A 23,233-nucleotide genomic window follows, 5' to 3' on the forward strand; every position below is an offset into this window, starting at 1 on the left:
AAATCTCATAATGTCCTCTGACAGACATTTTACCAGCACCCTAGAGAGCTGCTAGAATCACTTTCTGAGCAGTGAGATCAAGAATGTGGCCAGGCCGGGAACCGTGGCGCATGCCTGTAATCCCAGCTGCTTGGGAGGTGGAGGCAGAGGATCACGAGTTCAAAGCCAGCCTCAGCAATTCAGCGAGGAGCCAGGCAACTCAGTGAGACCCTGATTCTAAATAAAATTCAAAATTGAGCTGGGGATGTGGCTCAGTGGTCGAGTGCCCGAGTTCAATTCCCAGTACCAAAAAAAGAAAAAGCATGTGGCCAGGCTGTGGCCCACTTTATGTTTATTTATTTTGCTACTTATTTATACCTGTACCTCATAAGATTCTCAAAGTTCATGTCTAATTAGGATGAAAATAACTTGTTTTAGGCACAATAATCTCTAAACTGAGATAATACTGTCTCCCTTCCCCCACTGCATGGGGCTCTATCAGCAGGGGGCTGCCCCATGGTGGGCACAGGGCAGAGGCTAGACAGTGGACCTTGGAGTCCCCCTGGGCAGGCTCCCACGAGGCAGGCTGCTCAGAAGAGAAAGCTGTTCTGTTGCTCAGCTGCCAGGTGCAGCGCACTTACTTGCAGAAGCATTGTCATGTGGAGAGAGCATTCAATAAATGGTTCTGCCCCCACGATCGATGGTACGATGCAATACAAGAAACTGCAATCTAAGATTTTACCCTAAAAACAAGCTAATCTAATGAAGAATTCATCCATATTTTTCTATTAAACATGGAAATATTATAAGGAAACAAAACCAAAAACACATTTGGGATTTTTATTTAATTTTCTAGCTGACAATTTACATACCTCCCTCACCCTTTCCTTTAAGTTAGTGTGACAATTTTCCATAATAAACTACTTGAACAGAAGCTTTGGTCAAGAATGGAATGAAATAGCAAAAACAAAAAACAAAACAAAAAAAACCACTGTTGCCTTTAAAAAACCAACACTTTCACCAATTATATTTAAACAAAAACACACGATGTTTGCGCCACGTGTTTACAGTGCTTCCTGGGGCGGCTCTCCTCACCGTCTCACTGGGGCAGAGCGGCAGGCAGCCATGTTTCTCCTGCTGGACGGGGGAGGCTCACACAGCTTCACATTATCCGGAGGCCTTGGATTGAAGACTCTAAGGTCTTGAGAAAGCAGAGAGAACAATGGTGACTTTTGAGAGCTGTGCTTCCCCCAGGCTCTGCGCTAGCACTCTGCCTCCCTGAAGGAGTGCAGGCCTCACCCCATCCACCTCCCACCCATGAGCTCCAGGCTCCACCCTCAGACTCCCCAGGACTGGGCTCCCCCACGGGCTCTTCGCAGTCTATAAGCCCTTGTGCCCACGGCCCAGCCATGGGTGCTGGGCTACCCCCACTCCTCCATGTTCATAAGCACAAACTTCCTCCTGCATCACTGGCCCTCAGGATAAGGCCGCCTGTGAGCATGTGCCTTGCCTCTTCCCTGCTCTGAATGCCCGAATGGCAGGCAGCCTTCACACAGCAGGCACTGAGAGGCCCGCAGAGCGGACTGTGCCAGACCTCTGCACTTATACAACATACAAGAAGCTGTGGGTGGGGGAGCCAAGACAAGGGTGGCACTGTCACTTCCAGGTGGTGAGAAAGGTGCAGGGGTGGAGGAGCCGGAACATCAGGCACCGAAGGTAAAAAGGAGGCGAGAGATTTGAGGGCAGCTGATTTCTCCAAAAGGCACCATGGAACCTCTTCCATTCGGAGTATCTGACTCAAGGTGACAGGGTGGGGTGGGGCATGGGACACCAGGGAAATGCTCAGGTGGTGGCAAAGCTATAAATGCTGAGCTGCTCAGGAGAAGTTCAGTTCAGAGCCACACAGAAGCCTAAGCTTTCTCTTGCCCTTGCTCCTCCTCTTGGGTTCCCTGTCTCACCTACCATCCAACTGGAGAGTGCAAGGTCTTCCTGGATTTGTCCCCCACTGTCTCTGTGCCCTTCCACTTGGCACCCTCAGGGTCTCCCCAGCCTGGCGCCTCGTGTCCAGCCCCAGCCACTGCAGGAGTTCATGTCCCCACAATGCTCTCTGGCGCAGCAGCCCAGGCCACTGTCACCTACATCAGATCCTGAAGCAGCTCCTGGCTGGCTCCCGACAGCCCGGCTCCCTGTCCTAGGCCCTGCATGGCTCTTCTCTTTAGCACACCCCACAGGCAGCACCCTGAACACAGAGTGCTCTGGGAGCCATGGCTGGTCTGCACGTGCTACTCCAGGAGATGGGGGTGCCCACCTCTGCTTTCTTAACTCCCCACCCCCTTGTTACCCCCCATCACGTCTGATGTGCAGCTTGGGTGCCACCTCCTCCCCACAGCATTGGGAGTCCACCCCGCCCCCCCACCTTCCTCCACAGAAACAGGGGCCCTGGCTTCTCTCTTAGAGCTCCACCCAGCCCCTGCCCCTGGAAAAGCCCCTCAAGGACTCTTCTTCTCCACATCCTCAGTGCCAGCACCCTGCCCAGCACCCACCAGGTATGCAGTGGGTGTTCACTAATTAGCGCAAACCATAAACACATACTATACAGTTAAAACAGGCTGGTGTCCAGCACAGGGCCTGCTGCCAACAAAAGCACTCAAGTTTTCCTCAGGGAGTAAATGCCATCAAGGAGTTGATACCCAGGCCGCTGGGAACGGTGGCTCCCTTCTGATGCCAGGAGAATCACAGTCTGACTAACAGCCTGTCCTTCTGCCGTGACGGGAGCTGGCACCGTTTCCAGAAATGAAGAGTTTGAACACAAGATTTGTTCTGAAAGGTAGAAATACCTTGAAATCCCAAATGGTCATGGCTCCATCGATGCCAGTAGTGCAAAATTTGCGACAATCTTGCTTGTCCACCTCATAAATAGACACTTGACTGAAAAAAAGCAAAAACAAGTGGTTGTGCAGAATGTGGGGAGTGAACATGGCCCTCCTGACTGAGTGCGTGAGGAATTTTTGAGGAAATGAACTGCCATCCACTCCTGGATCGGACCTGTCCGTCAACACAGGGAAGCAGCAACCCCACCCAGAAAACATCCAGAAGGCTTTATTACCCGATGTTCAGGAAAGGCAAAAATGAAAAGGGGGAAAAGTCACGAGCCTGCGTGAATCAGAGTGACCTGAAGAGGCAGGTGACCCAGTGCTCACAGCATGCAAATAAATGTGTGGGGAACAGCTCGTGGGCAGGACCATGGCAATAATGGAAACGGAAAGAATGTGTGTGTGTGTGTGTGTGTGTGTGTGTGTGTTTGTTAAACTAGAGGCTTGTCAAGAGCATAACTGAGATCCAACTTGCTCTAAACAAAACCTCCCAAGTCAGCCTCTGGGACAGCCAGAGCCTAAGGCTGAGAGCCCTCCTTGCATCTGAAATGAATCACTGCAAATGCTACAGTGGGCAGATTCTCCAGATGCCACCAAGCAAAGCTGAGGAACAGATAAACGAAATAACTTGTCTGGGCCTACTTATGTGGAAAGTGCTCGAGAAAAATCAACTCCACAGCTCAGACAATATTATTCTCTTTCTCCCCTGAAACGTCTAGAACTTGTCCCTCTGGGAAGGTGATGGCAAACCACGGCCCAAACTGGCGGTTTCTGTAGAGCCGCTGACTTCTGTAGAGCTGAGCATCGCTTTTACAGGTTCTGCCAGCTCTCCAGATTGTCCCGGCTGCCTTGTGCCACAGGGTGGACCCGAGTAGCTGCAACCGAGACTCTCTGGCCCCTCAGAGCCTACGATGTTTTCTATCTGGTCCGTCACAGAACAAGTTTTCGGGCATTGCTTTAGGGCAAAGGAGACCTGATTTCTGTAAATAAAAGTAGCTGTCCACTCTGCAAAGGCTTTTTTTTTTTTTTTTTTTGTGGTGCTGGGGATTGAACACAGGGCCTTGCATGCCAGGCAAGCGCCCTACCAACTGAGCTACAACCTGTACACTCAGAAAAATGAGAAATTATATCCCATCTGATTCTGTTTAGTCCATAAAGTTTGATGTTTCTGTAAGTCTAGAGGAGAAATATTATATATATATATTTTGGGGGGGGGGGCATGGGAATTTGAACCCAGGGGTGCTTTATCACTGAGCTACATCCTCAACACTTTTGATTTTTTACTTTGAGACAAGGTCTCACTAAGGTGCTGAGGCTGGCCTGGAACTTGCCATCCTTCTGCCTCCGCCTCGCAAGTAGCTGGGATTATGGGTGTGCCCCACCATGCTGGACTGTAATATCCTCTTTTTTTTTTTTTTTTTTTTATTTGTTTTAATTAGTTACACATGACAGTACATAATTCTGTTGTCTTTTTGGTGGGGATGGGATACTGGTGATTGAACCCAGAGGTGCTTTATGACTGAGCTACACCCCTAGCCCTTTTTATTTTTTAATTTTGAGACAGGGTCTCACTAAGTTGCTGAGGCTGGCCTCAAACTTGATATCCTCCTGCCTCAGCCCCCCGAGGAGCTAGGATTACAGATATAAGCCACCACATGTAGCTTTTTCATCTTTTATAATCACATATGCTTGGTGAGAAGTCAGTCAAGAGGTTTCTTGGCTATCATAGGATAATTTGGTTTCTGTGATTAAATCAAATATCCTATTTACATTACTTGAAATCCATAGTTGGAACAATAACAGAATATAGCAATATTTCCTGTTCTGTGCTCTCTTCCAGAGGAACATGGCCCTTGGCAAAGTCCTCTGTTCCCCTGTTGAGAAGGTGAGCCTGGGAAGAGGCTGCCCTACAGGCCCTGCCACCCCAGTCTAACAGGATCCTCACTCCTCCTGCTGGATGCCTCATGCTACCTGCACCTTGAAGGACAGAAGTGACAAGGTGCTAACAGTTCACTCTCTGTCACAAGCTAAAAACAAGAACTTGGCAGTGGGGGAGACAGAGATTCATCACTGTTCTCGTTTCTGAGGGGCTGTCCAGGCCTCAGTATACAGGGACTTTGCAGGACTCAGTGAGGAAACAAGGGAAGGAGGTCAGCGCACTGACTACGGGGGCTCCCAGGGCCCTGGCTGGTGGCACCTACGTGATGCTATTCTGGTGCAGCGTTTCCAAGGCTGTATTGCGGTCTTCGGTGGTGGCCCTCTTGTCCATGTTACGGAAGCGTTCCATGGCAGACATGTTGCGCTGGATGCTCTGCTTTGGAATGTCTAGCTTGGAGACAAAGGTCAAGCAGCCGCGGTCATCGTAGTTAAAGAGCATCGGGCAGCAGTCATGGCCCTGCAACAAGATGTTAGTCAGCCCTGGAGGCTCCTTAGCAGAATGTGCACTGGGACAGGCACCTCTTCATCTTACAAGCTAGCTCTGTTTCCTCTAAGCGGCTGCTGTACTTTGTGCCAGTGTCATAGAGCATGCATTGTTCCTGGTTTGTAGATTGCACACAGCGTGCTACAAGGAAGAAAGAAGAGAGATACTTACAGCTGCCACAACGCTATTCTCCGAGACAAATGATACACTCAGGAGTGGCAGGAACTCCGTTTTCAGAGTTGAGACCCTGAACACAAGAACACTTGTTACACTGAGCGGAACCATACCACGCAGTTTATAGACTTGCAGGATGACAAAGGACCCATTCTCTTGGGGGTTTCTGCAGTGTCAAAGAACACTTCTGTTTAAAAGGAGCCTCCTGACCTCTCCTTGCTGGAATCTCAAGCACCACACAACTCCAAGGTGACCTTCAGAAACAGGCCTTCAGGCTGGGGGTGTAGCTCTGGGGTAGAATATTTGCCTAGCATGTACCAGGAAGGCCCTGGGATCCATCCTTAACATCACAAGCAGGGTGGGTGGGTGGGAGAAGAGCAGGTGAAGTATGGTGGTTTAATATGCTTATAATCCCAGCAACTTGAGAGGCTGAGGCAGGAGCATCATAAATGTGAGGCCAGCCTCAGCAATTTAGCCATTTATTTATCTTTAAAAAAAAAAAAAAAGTTTTGGCTGTGTAGCTCAGTGGTAGAGTACTTGCCTAGCATGCATGAGGCCCTGGGTTCAATCACCAATATACAGAAAGGAAGGAAGGAAAGAACTAACTGAGGCCTCAGCTTTCTCTGTAGCCTGTGCTCTGCCCTGTTCTGAGGCCCCTTCAACTCACAACATGCTGGTCTCCAAGGAGACCGGTTCTTCTGTCTCTACCTTTGCCCTCATGTACTTCTACCCCCAGGGTTGGTTCTGCTCCTCTTGCTTATCCAAGCCATTCCAGGCTTTGGAACATGGATCTGACCAGATCACCTCCACGAGGAGTTCCCAGAATACTCTGACCCAAACCAGCTTCTCCTCCTTCTTGCCTGTTGGAATTCTTAATGTCATTATGGCTGTTGAGTTAATGTCCGTGATGTAATCTTCCCTGGGGCCTGGTATTATGCAAGTATTTACTGAGAGCCAGGCCCTGTGTTAAGAGCTAGAGCTACCAACATGAACCAAACCTGGTCTTAGCCAAGAGCTCACATTCAAATGAGGCGCGCGCGCACGTGTGTGTGTGTGTGTGTGTATGAATGTGTGTGTGTGTGTGTGTAACACCTACTTTTGTAGCTGACAAAGAGGCTGCAGACATGGCAGGCAAACACTGAAGGATGAATTAGGAGCACCTAATTTTACACAAAAGGTGACATGTTTTCAAAGTATATGTAACTCTATGGTCTCAGACGACCCCTTAATCAAGTTGGTACTGGAATTTAGAACTAATGCATTATCTTAAGCCCTTACTGTGGTATATGTTGCTATCTGAAATATTTATGTTGGCGAAAAGGAAGAGGAGACATGTAATCTGACTTGTACAGGACTGGAAAAGGCAAATAATAAGTCAATATGAGGGTTGACAAGGACTTGTAATAAGCATCTGCTAAGAACTTAATTGTGTGTTAGATTGTATAAGATCAACACTGAGGTACTGGGGTTGTGCCTCAGTGGGAGAGCACTCTCCTAGCACATGTGAGGTACTGGGTTTGATACTTAGCACCACACAAAAATAAATAAATAAATAAATAAAGGTATTGTGTCCATCTACAACTATACTAAAAAAAAAATCAACACTGACATCAAAATATTCCTGAATGACAAAAGGCAAATTGCTATACAAAATATAGAACTACTGTGTTAAAAATGAAAAGATAAATAAGTGCCTATACATGTACAAACTTTTCTGAAAGGCTATAACGGTGGGATCTCTTATTTTTAATTACTATTTTTTAATGGTGGGATCTTTAAAAAAAAAATAATAAAGTTATCCACATGCAGTCAGTCATGCCTATAATTCCAGTTACTCAAGAGGCTAAGGAGGGGGCTGGAGGTGTGACTCAGTGGTAGAGCCCTTGCCTAGCACGTGTGAGGCACTGGGCTCAATCCTCAGAACCACATAAAATAATTAAATAAAATAAAGTTACTGTGTCCATCTACAACTAAAAATATTAAAAAAAAAAAAAAAAAGAGGCTAAGGAGGGAGAATTGCAAGCTTGAGGCCAGCCTGGGCAAGTCAGTGAGACTCTGTTTCAACATAATATTTTAAAAATGGACTGGGAATATAGCTGAGTGGTAGAGCACCTCTGGGTTCAATCCCTAGTACTATCACAAAAAAATAAATCAATAGCAACAATTATGAAAACTACCCCAAACTTAATAAAATTAAGAAAAAACCCATATTCAGTCCAGTCAGGAAAGACAATGTCATCTTTCACTGCCACTGTGCAGCCAAGGAAGTAAGGGCCACTCACATGGCTGATTCTCCATACAGAGGCTGGCAAGTCTCAAAGTCTTAAGACTTAAGACCAGAGGTGGCATGAAGGAGGCGCTGTTTGCTGACTACACAGAGGAAGAACATATCTCCTAATTAACTAAAGGCCAATGAGTGACACTGACTCACCATAAGGAATTCAGAACACACACTAAACTGGCCATTTCGAAGGCACCCTTATCAGTAGCAAGCCAGGGGGTTCTTCAAAGGACTCACTGCCAGTACTTCTATTAAGAAGTGTTTCTGGAAGGAAGATCTAACGCTTCTGTATATTTCCCAAACTCATTTAAATCTGGGTCTGTAACTTTAAAGGCTGCTTGTAGTTCAGCTGGGATTTTTTGTGTGTATGTGTGGGGGTGGGGTGGGGGGCAGTAACTAGGGACTGAACCCAGGGTTTCACACTCCAAGCAAGTGCTCTGCCTCGAAGCCACATCCCCAGCCCTTGAGCTGTGATTTTTATTTTCGTGTCCATCCTTCTCAGGAAAAGGTGCCCTCCCCAGTGGGGTGAGAGATTCCACACCTGCTCCCCCTCCACACAAGGTAAATAAATACTCACTGGACACTTTTTGAGGCATCAGCAACAGACACGGTGCTGTCGTGGCTGACCCAGGCCAAGCGGCTCCCACTGGCAGAGAAGCTGACCCCATGGACCCAGCCGCCAGTGCCACTGCCACCAAACTCTGACATCAACTGACCAAAAGGCATCTTGCTGCCCCAGGGTGTGCTGGCTGGCTTCTCATCTACTTCTTTAATGTAGGCAGAAAATACTCTGCGGTTTAAAGGGTAGGGAGAGAGGGAAAAAAAAAAATGAAAATATAGGTATATAGAAATGGCCACAGGCAGCCGCATAAGGTAACCCAGAACATAGAGGCTGGCTTGTACAAAGAATAGAACATGACAGACACGTTCAGGTACACAAGCCCCGCAAGTCACTGTGGTTCAAAGAGCTGCCTACAGGCCAATTCAAACCTGGTCACGTCTGTACAGACACGGGGCACCCAAGGGAACCAGACTCCGGGGGTTGTTCTCCATAATGAACACAAAACCCTCCCCCATGGACCGCACATTCTGGGAGACCTTGTGGTCCTTCCCTGGCTCACATCAGACCTTGCTAAAGGACCAGAGTCCTTTCATGTCTACTTCAGCATCGTTCTCAACACAGTATTTCAGGAAGCCCAGTCAATGGAGTAGAGAAAACCATGTGCCACTCTGTGACATATAAATGGCATAAGACAGAGAGAGACACCCAAAGACAAACCAAAGGTGGCCGGCGAGAAAGAGTGGGCAGGATCCCAAGCACTGTCAGGTGATGGGCCGGCTCCCCTGACCCTCAGGCTCATCATCCAGTCTTTGTGGCAGGACAGTCTGAGAGAAGGGTCGTCTCTCACAACCAAGTGTTCTCAGTCTTTTGGGTACCAGGGATTGAACCCAAGGGCGCTTAACCACTGAGCCATATCCCCAGCCCTTTTTTGTATTTTATTTAGAGACAGGGTCTCACTGAGTTGCTGACAGCCTAAGTTGCTGAGGCTGGCTTTGAACTCAAAATCCTCCTACCTCAGCCTCTTGAGCTGTTGGGATTACAGGTGTGTGCCATGTGTGCCACTACACCCAGCTTTCTCTCTTTTTAAAATTTTTTTTTATTGGTGAATTATAATTATGCATTAATAGCGGGATTCATTGTGACATTCATATATGCTGTCCAAAGTCTTTTTCTAACTCACTCTTTATCTAATTCCATGAAACTCTATAAGAGATATTTGGGCCCAGAGTTAAAAAGGGAAAGACATAGGCTAGGGTTGTGGCTCAGCAGTAGAGCACTCGTGTAGCACGTGCGAGGTCCTAGGACACTCAGCACCTCATAAAAATAAATAAAACAAAGGTATTGTGTCCAACTATAAATAAAAAATAAATATTTTTTTTAAAAAAAGGAAGACACAAAGAACAGCTGAAAATTTATCCTTTGGGTCCTTTTTGCACCCTAATGGTATTTCTACTCTGTCTTCTCTTTGGTCCCCCACCCTGCCCCTAGTACTAGGGATTGAACCCAGGGGTACCTTACCACTGAGGCACATCCCCAGCCCTTTTTATTTTGAGACAGGATCTTGCAAAGTTGCAGAGGCTGGCCCGGAACTTAAGATTCTCTTGCATCAGCCTCTCCATTTACTAGGATCATAGGCATGGGCCATCATGTTCACCTACATTTTCTCTTTAGAAAATTTCTCAATTAGTTGGGCGCAGTGGCACGCGCCTAGAACCCAGCTTCCAGAGGACGAGGCAGTTAGATCACAAATTCTCAGCAACTTAGTGAGACCCTGTCTCAAAATAAAAAACAAGAAGGGCTGGCGATATGGCTCAGTGGTAAAGTGCCCCAGGGTTCAATCCCCAGTACCAAATAAATAAACTGCTGAACCTAAACTCCCTAAAATAACCCCAACCCCAATGACAATGGCAGTGGAAACCCTGAAAGATATGAGGCTTCAATGAGGCAGAGGCCAGTGAGTGATCTGTAAATTAGCTGCTCAACTCAGCCTCACAATGGGGCTGCTTAAGAGGCTTAGAAAGAACTGGCGGTGGGCTGAGGAGGTAGCTGAAGGAAAAGTGCTTGCTTTGCACATACAAGGCCCTGGGTTCAATCCCTGGCACCACAAAAACAAAACAACCCAGGACTGGTGGTTCTTGAACAGACCCCGGCCCACAGGACTGCACATCAAAGAAAAGTTTGTGGACATCAATATTAACAAGAGAACTGCAATCTATTTTCACAAGCAGACTTTTAGACACCCCACAAAACTCCAGGTGGTACAGCGCAGTTCCACCCGGTTCTGTTTTCCAAGGGAGTTAGGATGACTCTGGATAACAGATCACAAACAACCAAACTCCAGAATATAGAGTGCCCTGATGCTGCCATCACTCATTCTTGCAGCCACACTCACCGCACACCCCCCTTTATAAACCTCGGATATTACTGTGTAGAAATCACTGGCCAGGTTCTCTGGAATTTTCCACATAGGTACTGAAGAAATGCACATCCTGATTCCCAGCCAAGGAGTCCACACAAAGCAACATTTATTTGCTTTTCTTTTCATTAAGGGAGAAAAAGCCTTCTCAATAAAGAACAACTTCTAAAAAGCAATTACATGGTGTGATCCTTGAAGCTCTTAGCAAAGTGGCTGTTTTTCTTCTAGCTTCATGCTAATGGCAAATAAAAAGCTTTAACTGAAAAGGACAGCGCAGTAATAGCCCTGTGGTGTACAGTTCAGCTCTGTTTTGTTAAGCTTAGTTTCACTCAGGAATCTGCAGAGTCTGCTGTGTGGAATATGTAATGAAGAATAATACTGCAGTCAGGAGAGACAGGCTGAGAGAAAGGGAAAGACAGACAGACAGCAGCTCACCCTGTACTTGAAACCATGGCTATTCCATAAGAAAGACTTTCTTGGCCCTGCCCCTTCCTCCCTCCCACCCCACTTCCAAGTCTATGGCCGTCTGCCCCAGTGACTTAACACACTTGCTCCTTTAATTACTGTGCACTAGTTCCTTTTCTAGATCACAACTTCCTTTCTTTTTTGAGGCCCTCAGAGTGCCCAGCCAAGTACCCTATATAGAAAAGAAACCTTACAAATATTTGCTGAAGGACAAAAAATGAATGATTCAAGTCATCAATTCTCATTCGTTCCCACCTGCATTTGAAGTCGCACGATCCTGCTGCCAGCAAAACGTTGTTGGGATGCCAATCCAAGCTGAGGACCGTGGAGCGGATCGGCTTTTTAATGTGCTTGCTTACCCACCTACAAGAGGAGGAATCCTAGGTTAGTTTATCTACGCGTCAGGTGACAGTCCCCAAATAGGCCCAAACATGTGCCAGGTGGAAACATCTAAGCATGGTTTTCACATTGCCTACCAAGTCTCCTGCCAGAAAGGAGGTGCACGCCTGAAGTACAGAGAGGAGAACCTGATGAACTCTGTATTGCCCCACGGGACATCGGATCACATGGGATGTTAACCTTCAGAGTCAAAACTGAAGTTTGAAATTACTTGAATTTTTATTATAAACAGTCAGTGGGGTTTGGGGATGTAGCTCAGTGCTAGAGCACTTGCCTAGCATGTGCAAGGCCCTGGGTTTCATCCCCAGTACTGTAATATATATATGTATATGTATATGTATATGTATGTATGTTTATATATTCAATTTGTTATATTCTGGGTTAATTTTGGGTTGTAAGCTTAATTTCTTTTATACATCTCCACAAAGGTAAAAATTCTTATTTTTTCCCCTAGAGAAATCACAACCAAGAAATTAGAAGAACTTCTTGTTGGGGATTAGTCTCTAATTCTCTAGTGCCATTCAAAAAAGATTATTTATGTCTAAAATCACTCATTATGGGGCTGGGGATGTGGCTCAAGCGGTAGCGCGCTCGCCTGGCATGCGTGCGGCCCGGGGTTCGATCCTCAGCACCACATACAAACAAAGATGTTGTGTCTGCCGATAACTAAAAAATAAATATTAAAAATTCTCTCTCTCTCTCTCTCTCTCTCCCCCCTCTCTCTTTAAAAAAAAAAAAATCTGAAAAAAAAAATAAAAAAAAAAAATAAAAATAAAATCACTCATTATTTTGGCTTCACTAAATTAATTTTTGTTCCCAGACTACTGTTTAAAAGCCAACCATGTCTAGTTGTTTGTGTTGAGACAATCTGGAGCCAAATGCCTCTCCTTGAATGCTGGATTACTTTTTTACAGCATCTTTGTTGGAAACCTATCTGATAACTAGTTCATTCTCAAAAAGATAATATTCTGAATTGTTTCAGTGCAGTTTTTCTTTTCAATTAAGGGAAGAATATCAAACAAAATAATAAGTAGTTCAAATGAATGAATTTTAGGCTTCTGAGAGGTTGTTTTAAAGCTCTCACTTCATACTAGTGAACTATTATATGTCTGAGAAACTGCCCTGAATATACAAATTGTTCCAAGATGATATCTTCTGCCACAGTAAAGTCCAATTGACCTATATTTGAGAATGTCTCTTGATGAATAAAATTGTAAATGATTACTATGGTTGAAGTTTAGCAAGGAGGAAAAGTTCCTCATATAAATTAATTAAAATTAATGTCAACTAGTAATCTCTGACTGCCATAAAGGAATATTAATAAAATTTGTTTGTATCTACTCATTACCATGAACCTTCTGAATGATTTCTAGCATTCGACATTTTGTCATACTTTTTATACATAACTGAAAGAAAAATACATGTTATAATTTCTTCTAGCAAATTCTCAGACTTTCTTTCTAAAGAATAAAAATTTCCGAGGTGTTACTAGATGACATAATGTAACATGATAATCTGTTCCTTTCACTGTTTCAGCAGAATACAAACAGTTCCACTACAAAGAGTAATGTGTACTCTGCTACTTTTAGTAGAAACACAAACACTGCCAGTTTCATACTGAAGGATAATTGATGTTGAAGGATATTTACCATCCATCCTGAACGCATGCCAGGTAGAATAGTTTTCTTATTAAAATTTGCAGGAAGGAGTAGTTTAAAAGTTATTTAGCCATAAAAGTAACCTGCTTTTAACTGGCTTAAACCAAGAAATTTATAAAAAAAAAAAAGTACAGCCTAATTACACTTCTAATATTCTGGTGAATTTTTATACCAATGGTTTAAACAAGTAAAATATTATACCAAGATCCATATTTGGTTAGCAAATACGCTTAAAAGAAAGGAAAACACTACTAGCTTCAAGAATCCGAGATATTTTTAAGTTAATGGATATGGCCAGAAAAAAAAAAAATCATTCCTTAGGGCACTCTGAAACTCTTTCAAGTTTATGATTTATACATAAGAGTAAGAAAACAGAAATTTGAGCAGTAGAGAGTGAGAACAGTAATAGCATGTTGCAGAAAAAAAAAGTTAAGAGATCAGAACTTAGAAACAATAGATGTGAGATCTGACTCATTGTACACGAGAAGAAATGCTCAGAGAGAACGGAGAATTTTAGAGGGAAAAAATCCACAATCTCCAGATGAGGAGAACCTAGGTTGCAGCTAAGGCCTTCCACAGTGCCACCAGACGTCACCAAGAACATGGCGGTCCAATGTCAATTCCATTGAGAAGGAAAAGCTCTGATGTTGCTCACCAGTCATTTTCAGATTCGAAGTAGCAAACGGAAATGAGTCGTGCTCCACTTCCCACAGCAAATTTGTTCTCTAGAGGGGACCATTTCACAAAAGTGGCTGCGCGATTGATCCTCAGGATCACCAGAGTGGGCTTCCAGACACCATCTTTCTGACTCCAGACGTAGGCATTGCGGTCTGCCCCACAAGTGACGATGCGGTCACTCTTGGGAGCCCAGTCAATACCTGCAAATGAGATATGGGTCATCTGCTTTGATCACTGACTGAGTGTGAGTACTGGCCATATGTGAGTTTGGTAGCTTCCTCCAGTCCGTCTTCCCCATTTATGGCCCTGATTGCCATCTCACACAAAGGCAACAAGGTTTTTTTTGCAAAATGTCTGGGACACAGGATTCTCCCATGAGGCTGAGTGGGACAAGAGCTGCTTTTAATGCAGTTTTATAATTGCAAAGTGTAAAAAAACCAAGCAGGGTATTCTTTCCACCCATCCTAAAGATCCATTATCTTTTACTTTTCCCTTTATTAGTTTTTTTTGGTATAAAAGGTAACTTTAAGTCGGCGTGGTGACGCTTGCCTATAATCCTAGCAGCTTGGGAGGCTGAGACAGGAGGATCACGAATTCAAGACAGCCTCAGCAACGTCAAAGCACTAAGCAACTCAGTGAGATCCTGTCTCTAAATAAAATTCAAAATAGGGGCTGGGGATGTAGCTCAAGCAGTAGCATGCTCGCCTGGCAAGCGTGCAGCCCGGGTTCGAACCTCAGCACCATATATAAACAAAGATGTTGTGTCCGCCGAAAACTAAAAAATAAATAAATAAATAAATAAAATTCAAAATAGGGCTGGGAAGGTGGCTCAGTGGTTGAGTGCCCCCGAGTTCAATCCCTAGTACCAAAAAAAAAAAAAAAAAAGAAAAGAAATTTTATTCATTAACAGATCTCATTCCATTATATTAACTGACACTCTGCTATATGGCATTGAACTAAAATAGCACACTGGGTAAATAAAAATAATCTTCATTATAAAGAGGAAAAAATACAAACTGTGATTCACTATATATTCTTCTGAAGGTCACTGTCAGATAAACTAATCTAAATACACACATCTTTCTTTCTCTCTGTTTTGGCACTAGAGACTGAACTCAAGGCTGGGTATGTGCTCAATGATTGAGCTAATCCCCAGCTCTGAATACCTTTTCTACACGAAACAGGTTCTGTCAAAGAGTCCTTAAGATTCTTTACACTTAAACTAGGAAATTTTCTTAATATGTATCTGAATTTAAACAGAGTTTTACTTATTGGGTAACTCTGTGAAGGATCCTAAAGTCAAAAATAAAAAAGGATGGGGATGTTGCTCAGTGGTTAAGTACCAATCCTTAGTACAAGAGAAAAAAAAAAAGAAGAAAAAGAAAATATGGGTGCTCTCTTTAAATGATATACATTTTAGACTTCACACCCATTCAATTTAGGATAATTTTGCAGTCCACTCTATTAGTTTATTATTGTTGTTGTTATTGGGGATTGAACCCAGGGCACTCTACCACTGAACTATATCCCTAGTCCTTTCTAATTTTTGAGACATGGTTTCATTACATTACTGAGGCTGGCATTGAACTTGTGATCCCCCTGAGTAGCTGGGGGATGCAACACCTTACCTGGCTTAGATTTTATTTTTACTCCCAAAATGATACCCACACATTATTAGAAGACAAACCTCACAATGCAACCTGCAGAAACTTAGGAAAGCCCTGCCCCTATTCTTTATGCCCATACACATTTCTGCTTCAAAATGGGATGAATATCATGACAAACATTTTCTGCTTTTTAAAAAATATTTTTTAGTTGTCGATGGATCTTTTTTTAAAATGTATTTATTTGTATGTATGTGGTGCTGAGACTTGAACCCAGTGCCTCATGCATGCTACGCAAGCGCACTACCACTGAGCCACAACCCCAGCAGCCCCCCCACTTTTTTTGTAATTTTTTTTAGTTGTAGATGGACACAATATCTTTATTTATTTACTTTTATGTGGGTGCTGAGGATCGAACCCAGGGCCTCACACATATGAGGCAAGCGCTCTACAAGTACAAGTGCTCAACAACCCTGGCCCTTCTCCTACTTTTTAAAAACATTATTTCCGAACACTGATCATATCATGATTTCCTAAGTCATCTGTTAAAATGGATAACATTGGAATTTCTGGGTTAATGAAGCAGGACTATCTGAAGGATGCGTTGGGAATATACTTGTTATAATTTCAGTTTTATATCTTAGAGACTAAAAGTAAAGTCAGTAGATACCTACAGATGAAAAGATCAAGTTCATATCTTATGAGACCATAAACTAAAGATTTTTAGGAAAAATTTTTATGGTTTTGTGATGCTGTATTTGAGAAGGAATTTTATTTGATTTTTTTCCCCTTACTTTTAATCTAACTTCAGCTATAACTTGTAGGGAATACAGAGTACAGGGGGATACATAAAACACCATGAGCCTTTAATCAGGAAATCTAGGATCTGGGATATACAATAGAACACAAACCAATCTCTTAATTTTCTTTTTATTTAAAAAAATTTTTTTTAGTTGTTATAGACCTTTATTTTATTTATTTATATGTGGTGCTGAGAATCAAACCCAATGCCTCACATGTGCCAGGCAAGTGTGCTGCCACTGAGCCCCAGCCCCAGCCCCAGCCCCTCTTAATTTTCTTAACAAATAAACTGCAAAAAAAAAAAGAAGAAAGGGAACCTACACAAAAAAAAAACCCAAAAGATTTAAGAAACATATCAACTAATCACAATCATGTGTGGAACCTTATTTGGATCTCAAAAGTTATAAGTAACATTTGAGGGTGTAGCTCAGCGGTAGAGTGTGTGCTTGCCATGTTTGAGGCCTGGGTTCAATCTCAGCAGCAAAAAGAAAACAAAAAGTTATTGGTTATTATTAAACAATCATTGGCTATTGTTAAAAAGAAGAATCCTTACCTTTTATAGATATTCATTGAAATATGCAACGATAAAATGTCTAGGATGTGCTTCAAATAGTAAAGTCATGGAGAAAATGAGTTCAGAAGAACAAGATTGGCTGTGAGTTGTTTATTGTTGAATCTGGGCAATGAGTATAAAGGGCTCATTATACTATTTTTTATCTGTTTAAGATTTTCCATATTAAAATGTTTTTGTAAAAGTGGGAGTAATCAAGTATTTAATGCAGAAGAATAAATTCAAAGGAAAAACTAGAATTCTTCTATCCCTTTGATGTTGGCCATATTCCTGTTCTCTGTAATACTAGTCTTTTCTTCTAAAATACTTCAGATCTCTTTTTTTCCCCTGCAGTTACTATCTTTCTGAGAAAATGTCTGATCCTTGGTCTCCTGTCACAGAGTTATATTTAGATTTTTCCAACAACAGTTGTTTCAGATCTAAGATACGCTGTTTGAGTATGTAGATAGAAAACAGGCCCAAGTTCAAAGGACCCCAAAAGAAAAGTGGGGAGGAAAAGACTATAATTATTTCACACTTTTGGCTATTTTTGGTGTCTTTCATCTTAGACTTTTTTTTTTTTTTTAAATGATACTGGGGACTCAACCCAGGGCCTTGTTCATGCTAGACAAGTGCTCTATCACTGAGTTACATCCCCAGCCCTCATCTTAGCCTTCTCTTATTTAAAAGCATTTCCTAATGCTAAAGTTCCAATTAAAGACTTGAGAGTCCTTATTCATAGGTCATAAAGCCATTGGCAAAGGAACTTAAGCAAAATAGGCCAAACCTAACAGAAACCAGGTCGTGGGAAAGCAACAGCAACATAAATAGAAATGATGTCTTTGGTGCTGCTTTGGTGACCTGCACAGAAGTACCACAAACAAATCACTGGTAAAAAGCAAGAAGAGTGGTCGTGAGTTTTTCCTGAGGAATGCTGGACAACTTTTGAAGGATGCAGAATGACAAAAACATGGCAAATTTTTCTCTGACTTGAACAAGGACATTTTTAAGCTAATCAGTATTTTTAGTTGCAATTAAAAGGAAAAAAAAATCACTGCTGAAATGCAAATGTCATTTTGAGGAGAGGGAAAAGCCAAGATGGCAGTGAGAAATTTGTACCTGAAAAGTTATGAAAAATATTTCCTCCTTCCCTCTCTCCCTTCATTTTTTGTGGTGTTGGTGATCAAACCTAGGGCCTTGTGCACACTAGCCCAACTGCTCTACCACTGAGCTACATCTCCAGTCTGATTTTTTTTTTTTTAAATTGAGGTACTGGGAATTGAACTTAGGGACACTCAACCACTGAGCCACCTTCCCAGCCCTATTTTGTATTTTATTTAGAGACAGGGTCTTGCTGAGTTGCTTAGCACCTCACTTCATCTTCCTGCCTCAGCCTCCCAAGCCACCAGGTGCACCACTGGGCCTGGCTGATAAGTTTTGATCTGCTTGGTCAAATCGTTCAGAGCAAGTCAATTACTCTGCCAGGAAATAAGAAACTGTGATAGTAAAAATCAAAGAACAAAAATTCTCTTGAAACAGTCAAATAAGTGAATATATATTTTTGTTTTAAATAGCCAGATCTAACTTAATAAAGCAATAAGTGCTCCTGAAATTTGGTATCTAAATTTGGTTTCCTAAGTAGGGCATGGTGGTGCATGCTTGTAATCCCACCTAGGTAGGGTTTTGAGGCAGGGGAATCACAAGTTTGAGGGCAGCCTGGATAAAGACCCTGTCTCCAAATAAAACAAAAAGAACTGGGAGTAGCTCAGCAGTAGAATGCTCCTGGGTTCAATTCCCAGTACCAGAAACAAAACAAAACAGAACAAAATAAAAGAACTGTGCTTACCACATTTATCCATCTATTCATTAACAGCTTTTGTCAAGAAAAAAATATGTATTCTGGAACCTGCCCAAACCACATGCTATAAATGCAATCTTCCACAAATCAACAAGGAAAAAAAACAAGAACTCAGTGAAAAGATGGTCAGGAGTTAGAAATCAGAAACATCATAAAAAACAGTCTATAGCCATACTAGCCTGAACACATCCGATCTCATCTGATCTTGGATGGTTAGGACTTGGATGGGAGAAACTTCAAAAAAAGAAATACAAAACTCAGATGGCTAATATGATCTGAAATATGCTAAGCCTTTCTATTTCTATTAATCAGGAAAATTCACTTCTCTCCTGTGGTATAACAAGAGTACTATACTATCTCCTCACAAGAACATGTAGATTCATAGGGATCTGTATGGGGATGTTTGATTTAGCCCTTCACTGTGATAAGGAAAACCTGGAAACAACCTAAATGTCCTTCAATAGAGGAAAGAGTCAATAAGTGAGGTATGAAGTGCTAACTAGAAGCTAAAAGGAATAAACCTGACTAGATACACCAACGTAGATACATTTCGGAAATAATGTCAAACCTGCAGGAGATGAATTAAATGCCACTTAATGTAGAATTTATAAATACTAGCTGATAGTACCAAAAACTGCTTACAAATTTATGTAAAATATTTAAAACGTATGTAAAATATTAAAAATTACGTGGGATGCAGAGTGCAGTGGCGCACACCTGTAATCCCAGTAACTCAGGAGGCAGAGGAAGGAAGATCACAAGTTTGAAGCCAGCCTCAACAACTTAGCAAGATCTTATCTCAAAATAAAAAATTAAAAGGGCTGGGGATATAGTTCAGTGGTAAAAGTGCCCCTAGGTTCAATTCCCAGTGCCAAAAAAATAAACCAAAACACTTGAGATGATGTCACGGCAAATTACAGTCGGCCTTTTGAAGGCACGGAAAAGGACTAGTGGTGGGAGGGACTTTATCAATATCTGGAATAATATTCCTTATTTTATATCTCTTTTTCCCTGAAATTTCTTGATACAAGAAAAATAGTATTTTCTGGTATAGGAAAATCGTTGTTAGTTATGGTGGAAGATAATCTGAGACAGGTGTTTGTTATACTACTCTTTTCAATATTTTGGTAAGTCTTCTTTCACCCAAAAACAACACAAAGAGAATTTATCCTGAAGCAGTTGGGAACACATTTTTGGCTCATGTTTTCATGGTGTCTACCTTTTCAACATGGTACACTTTTGGTGTTCATGTCTATCTCCTGATCAGAGGATAGGTAGTAGTAGCTACTGTGTAACAGCTGGGCCACAAGAAGCAATTAACAACTGAGGGAAATATTATGATATTTTCTCAAAATTTCTTAAAAAAAAAAAAAAATGCAGTAGGGGCTGCGGTTGTGGCTCAGCGGTGGAGCGCTCGCCTCGCATGTGCAGGGCCCTGGGTTCGATCCTTAGCACCACATACAAATAAATAAAATAAGTGTATTGTGTCCAATTACAACTAAAAAATAAATATTTTAAAAAACCCATAAACTCTTAAAAAATGCAATAAAAACTGCATAGTTTTAAATGTTATGGCCCACGTACTTTATTAAGCTTGTCATTTAAATAGAGGCTTAATTTGTAAATACCGTGTTAAGCCTACAGCTACCTTCATTTACCTGTGATGTGTCCATTGTGCTCCTTGAGTTCATGAGCTTTCACCCACTGGCTCCCATTCTTCTTATAGATGTGCACTTCATGATTATTGGGGCTAAGGGCAATCTCTGGGGAAAGAAGACAGAATAATTGTTAACACCTGATCTTGATATTGTCACCAAAACAAAGAAACAAACAAAACCCCCCCAAAACCAGAAAAAGGATGTCACTGTTAGATTTTAAAAAGACAGAATAGGAAAACTGTTTTGAAAAAGTGTTTCCCAAATTCACCCCTGAAAAATTCTTTTGTTATTATTATATGTGCGTCTGTGTGTGCGCTGGGTATTCTTTATTTTATCTCTTCTACTTGTACCCTATATTTTAAAATGTTGTATAGGAAAACTAAATTTAGAAATTAAATTTTCCAGAAACTTATACAATTAATTGTCAACTAAAGAGTCTAACTAGCAAAAAATAAACAATGTTACTATATTTAGCTGAAATAACTTCAGATCACAGTGAAAATGTTTTACATTAATAGAGATAAATATTTAATTTCTGTTACTTTCTGAAATGCTGAAAATAGTTTATAGATTTCCATTACTATTGTCATGGACAAAATCAGATTCTGCTGATAAACTACATGGAAGTTTTCCTTTACAATAAAGTCAATATAAGTCACAAAATAAAATTCTGTTTTCAAATTTCCTGAACCATGCCAAAATATTATGAGAAATGGATCTTACTGGTATATATGTATGTTTTTCTTCCTAGTTCATCCATTCTTTTTCTTCTTAAACATTGATTTCTTAAAATTAGGCTATATAGGGCTGGGGTTGTGACTCAGTGGTAGCACATGCGAGACCCTGGGTTCGATCCTCAGCATCACACAAAAATAAATAAATAAATATTTTTTTAAAAAGGATATATAGTTTTCCCATCTATATAATCACTTTCTTCTCAGGAAAGCTGAAGTGACACTATGGAACTAGGTAAATATTTAGATCTATTTTAAATCCTAAGGCTTTTAGTATTTTCTGGAAACAAGCTATATATTTCTCCAAATTTTTAAGAGGCAGAGTTTTCAAAAGCCAAATCCAAATTGAAACCTAGACAGAATTATAAATTTTAAATTATAGTATCATAAAAATTTGGATCTGTATTAACAATAATTTGAAATATTTCCAAAACCTATTTTTATATGAGAAAGTGGAAACAGAAGACATTAAGAAGCTCAGTTCCGAAGCAGCTCTGGATTCAGTGTATTGCAGAATGTACCTGTGTAAGTACCCAATCAAATGCTCTTATTAGGTCTTCACTTCATCCCACAATAACTGGAGTGAACTTTGTTCATGTACCAAGATTTACTTAAAAGTAAGAGTGGAAAATATCTGAAATGCTTTTTTTTTTTTGGTACTGGGAATTGAATTCAGGGGTGCTTAGCCACTGAGCCACATCCCCAGCCCTTTTTTATATTCTATTTAGAGACAGGGTCTCACTGAGTTGCAAGTGCCTTGCTAAGTTGCTGAGGCTGGCTTTGAACTCGTGATCCTCCTACCTCAGCCTCCCAAGTCACTGGAATTACAAGTATGCACCACCACACCCAACTTTGAAATGCTTTAAAAAGATGTTGAATTTATAGATTCAAAGCAAACCCTAACAAAATCTCAATTGTTTCCTTAACAGGAATGAATAGACTGACCCTAAAATACATGTGGAAATGCAAGAGACACAGAATAACTGAAACAATCTCGAAAAAAAAAAAAAAGTTGGAACTTCCTGCAGAGTTACAGTAGGATAAATACAAAGATCAATGGAATAGAACTGACAGTCCAGAAATAAACTCTCATATTTGTGTTCAATTGATTTTCAACAAAGGTGCCAAGATAAGAGTCTTCAACACATGGTGCTGGGACAACTGTAAGCCCCCAGGGTGTGGGCACTGCACACCTGCAGCTGTTTCCTTTTCTGTTGCCCTCCCCCTACCTCTTCTTCTTTTTTTGTTGTTGTTTTGTTTGTTCAGTGCTGGGGATTGAACCAGAGGGCTCTCTCACCAAACTACATCCCAGCTCTCTCTTTTTTTTTTTTTCCAGTTGTAGACACAATACCTTTATTTATTTTTATGTGGTGCTGAGGATAGAACCCAGGGCCTCACACATGCAAAGCAAGCACTCTACAACCCCCAGGCCCCCAGTTCTTTTTATCTTTTGTTTTGAGATGGCATCTCACTGTGTTGCTGATGCTAACCTTGAACTTGTGATCTTCCTGCCTCAGACTCCTGAATAGGTGGATTATGGATTGTGCTCCACCACATAAAGCTTTTTTTTTCCCAATGTGGTAATATGTGAGTTGGATTTATTCATTCCTTAAATCTTCCTTTTTCTTCTTCCTCTTTTCTATACTGTGTCTCTTTTCTCATCACCTTTTCTCCTTTCCCTCATATTCCTGTTCTTTTTTCTTTTTCTTTTTTTAATGAGATAATGTGTTGAATGAATTTATTTGTTCTATCTTTTTCTTCTTTCTCTTTTCTGTACTCTCCTGTTTTCTTCCTTCTTGCTTTTACTTCCTTTCTTTTCCCTCTTGCTTCCCTGTTTTTATTATCTTTTTTTCTTTTACCTTTTATGCTTCCTCATGTCCCATATAGTATAATATCAATTTATGTTATTTAAAAACTAATTTTTCAGTCTATTATAGAATATAACTCCCCTTTCCAACTTCTGGACTAGTGGAGTTGCAGAAAACATTTTTAAGTACATTTTTATGACTTATTTGTATATATGCTCTCAGGTAGTTGCACTTGAGACTTGATCCTCATCTCCTCCCAAAGTATGCCAGGGATTGATTATAGCTTTGTAAAACACTGAGTAGGTGCTTTAAC

At 41.6% G+C, this 23,233-nt stretch overlaps 1 protein-coding gene across 1 annotated transcript in view; it reads right to left on the minus strand.

Annotated features, from left to right (window-relative positions):
- Positions 1-805: 805 nt before the first annotated feature.
- Arpc1a (actin related protein 2/3 complex subunit 1A) overlaps positions 806-23,233 on the minus strand; it is a 33,128-nt gene continuing 10,700 nt past the window's right edge. Inside the window, exons 3-10 of the mRNA XM_015501978.2 lie at positions 20,379-20,483; positions 13,885-14,107; positions 11,428-11,535; positions 8,307-8,519; positions 5,446-5,521; positions 5,054-5,247; positions 2,817-2,907; positions 806-1,180 (exon numbers count right to left, since the gene is read on the minus strand). Of these exons, the coding sequence (XP_015357464.1) occupies positions 1,142-1,180; positions 2,817-2,907; positions 5,054-5,247; positions 5,446-5,521; positions 8,307-8,519; positions 11,428-11,535; positions 13,885-14,107; positions 20,379-20,483 (1,049 nt within the window). The 3' untranslated portion in view covers positions 806-1,141. The remainder of the gene's footprint in view (positions 1,181-2,816; positions 2,908-5,053; positions 5,248-5,445; positions 5,522-8,306; positions 8,520-11,427; positions 11,536-13,884; positions 14,108-20,378; positions 20,484-23,233) is intronic.

The sequence above is a fragment of the Marmota marmota genome, unplaced genomic scaffold, assembly GCF_001458135.2.
Source record: "Marmota marmota marmota unplaced genomic scaffold, marMar, whole genome shotgun sequence".
NCBI classification, from domain to species: domain Eukaryota; kingdom Metazoa; phylum Chordata; class Mammalia; order Rodentia; family Sciuridae; genus Marmota; species Marmota marmota.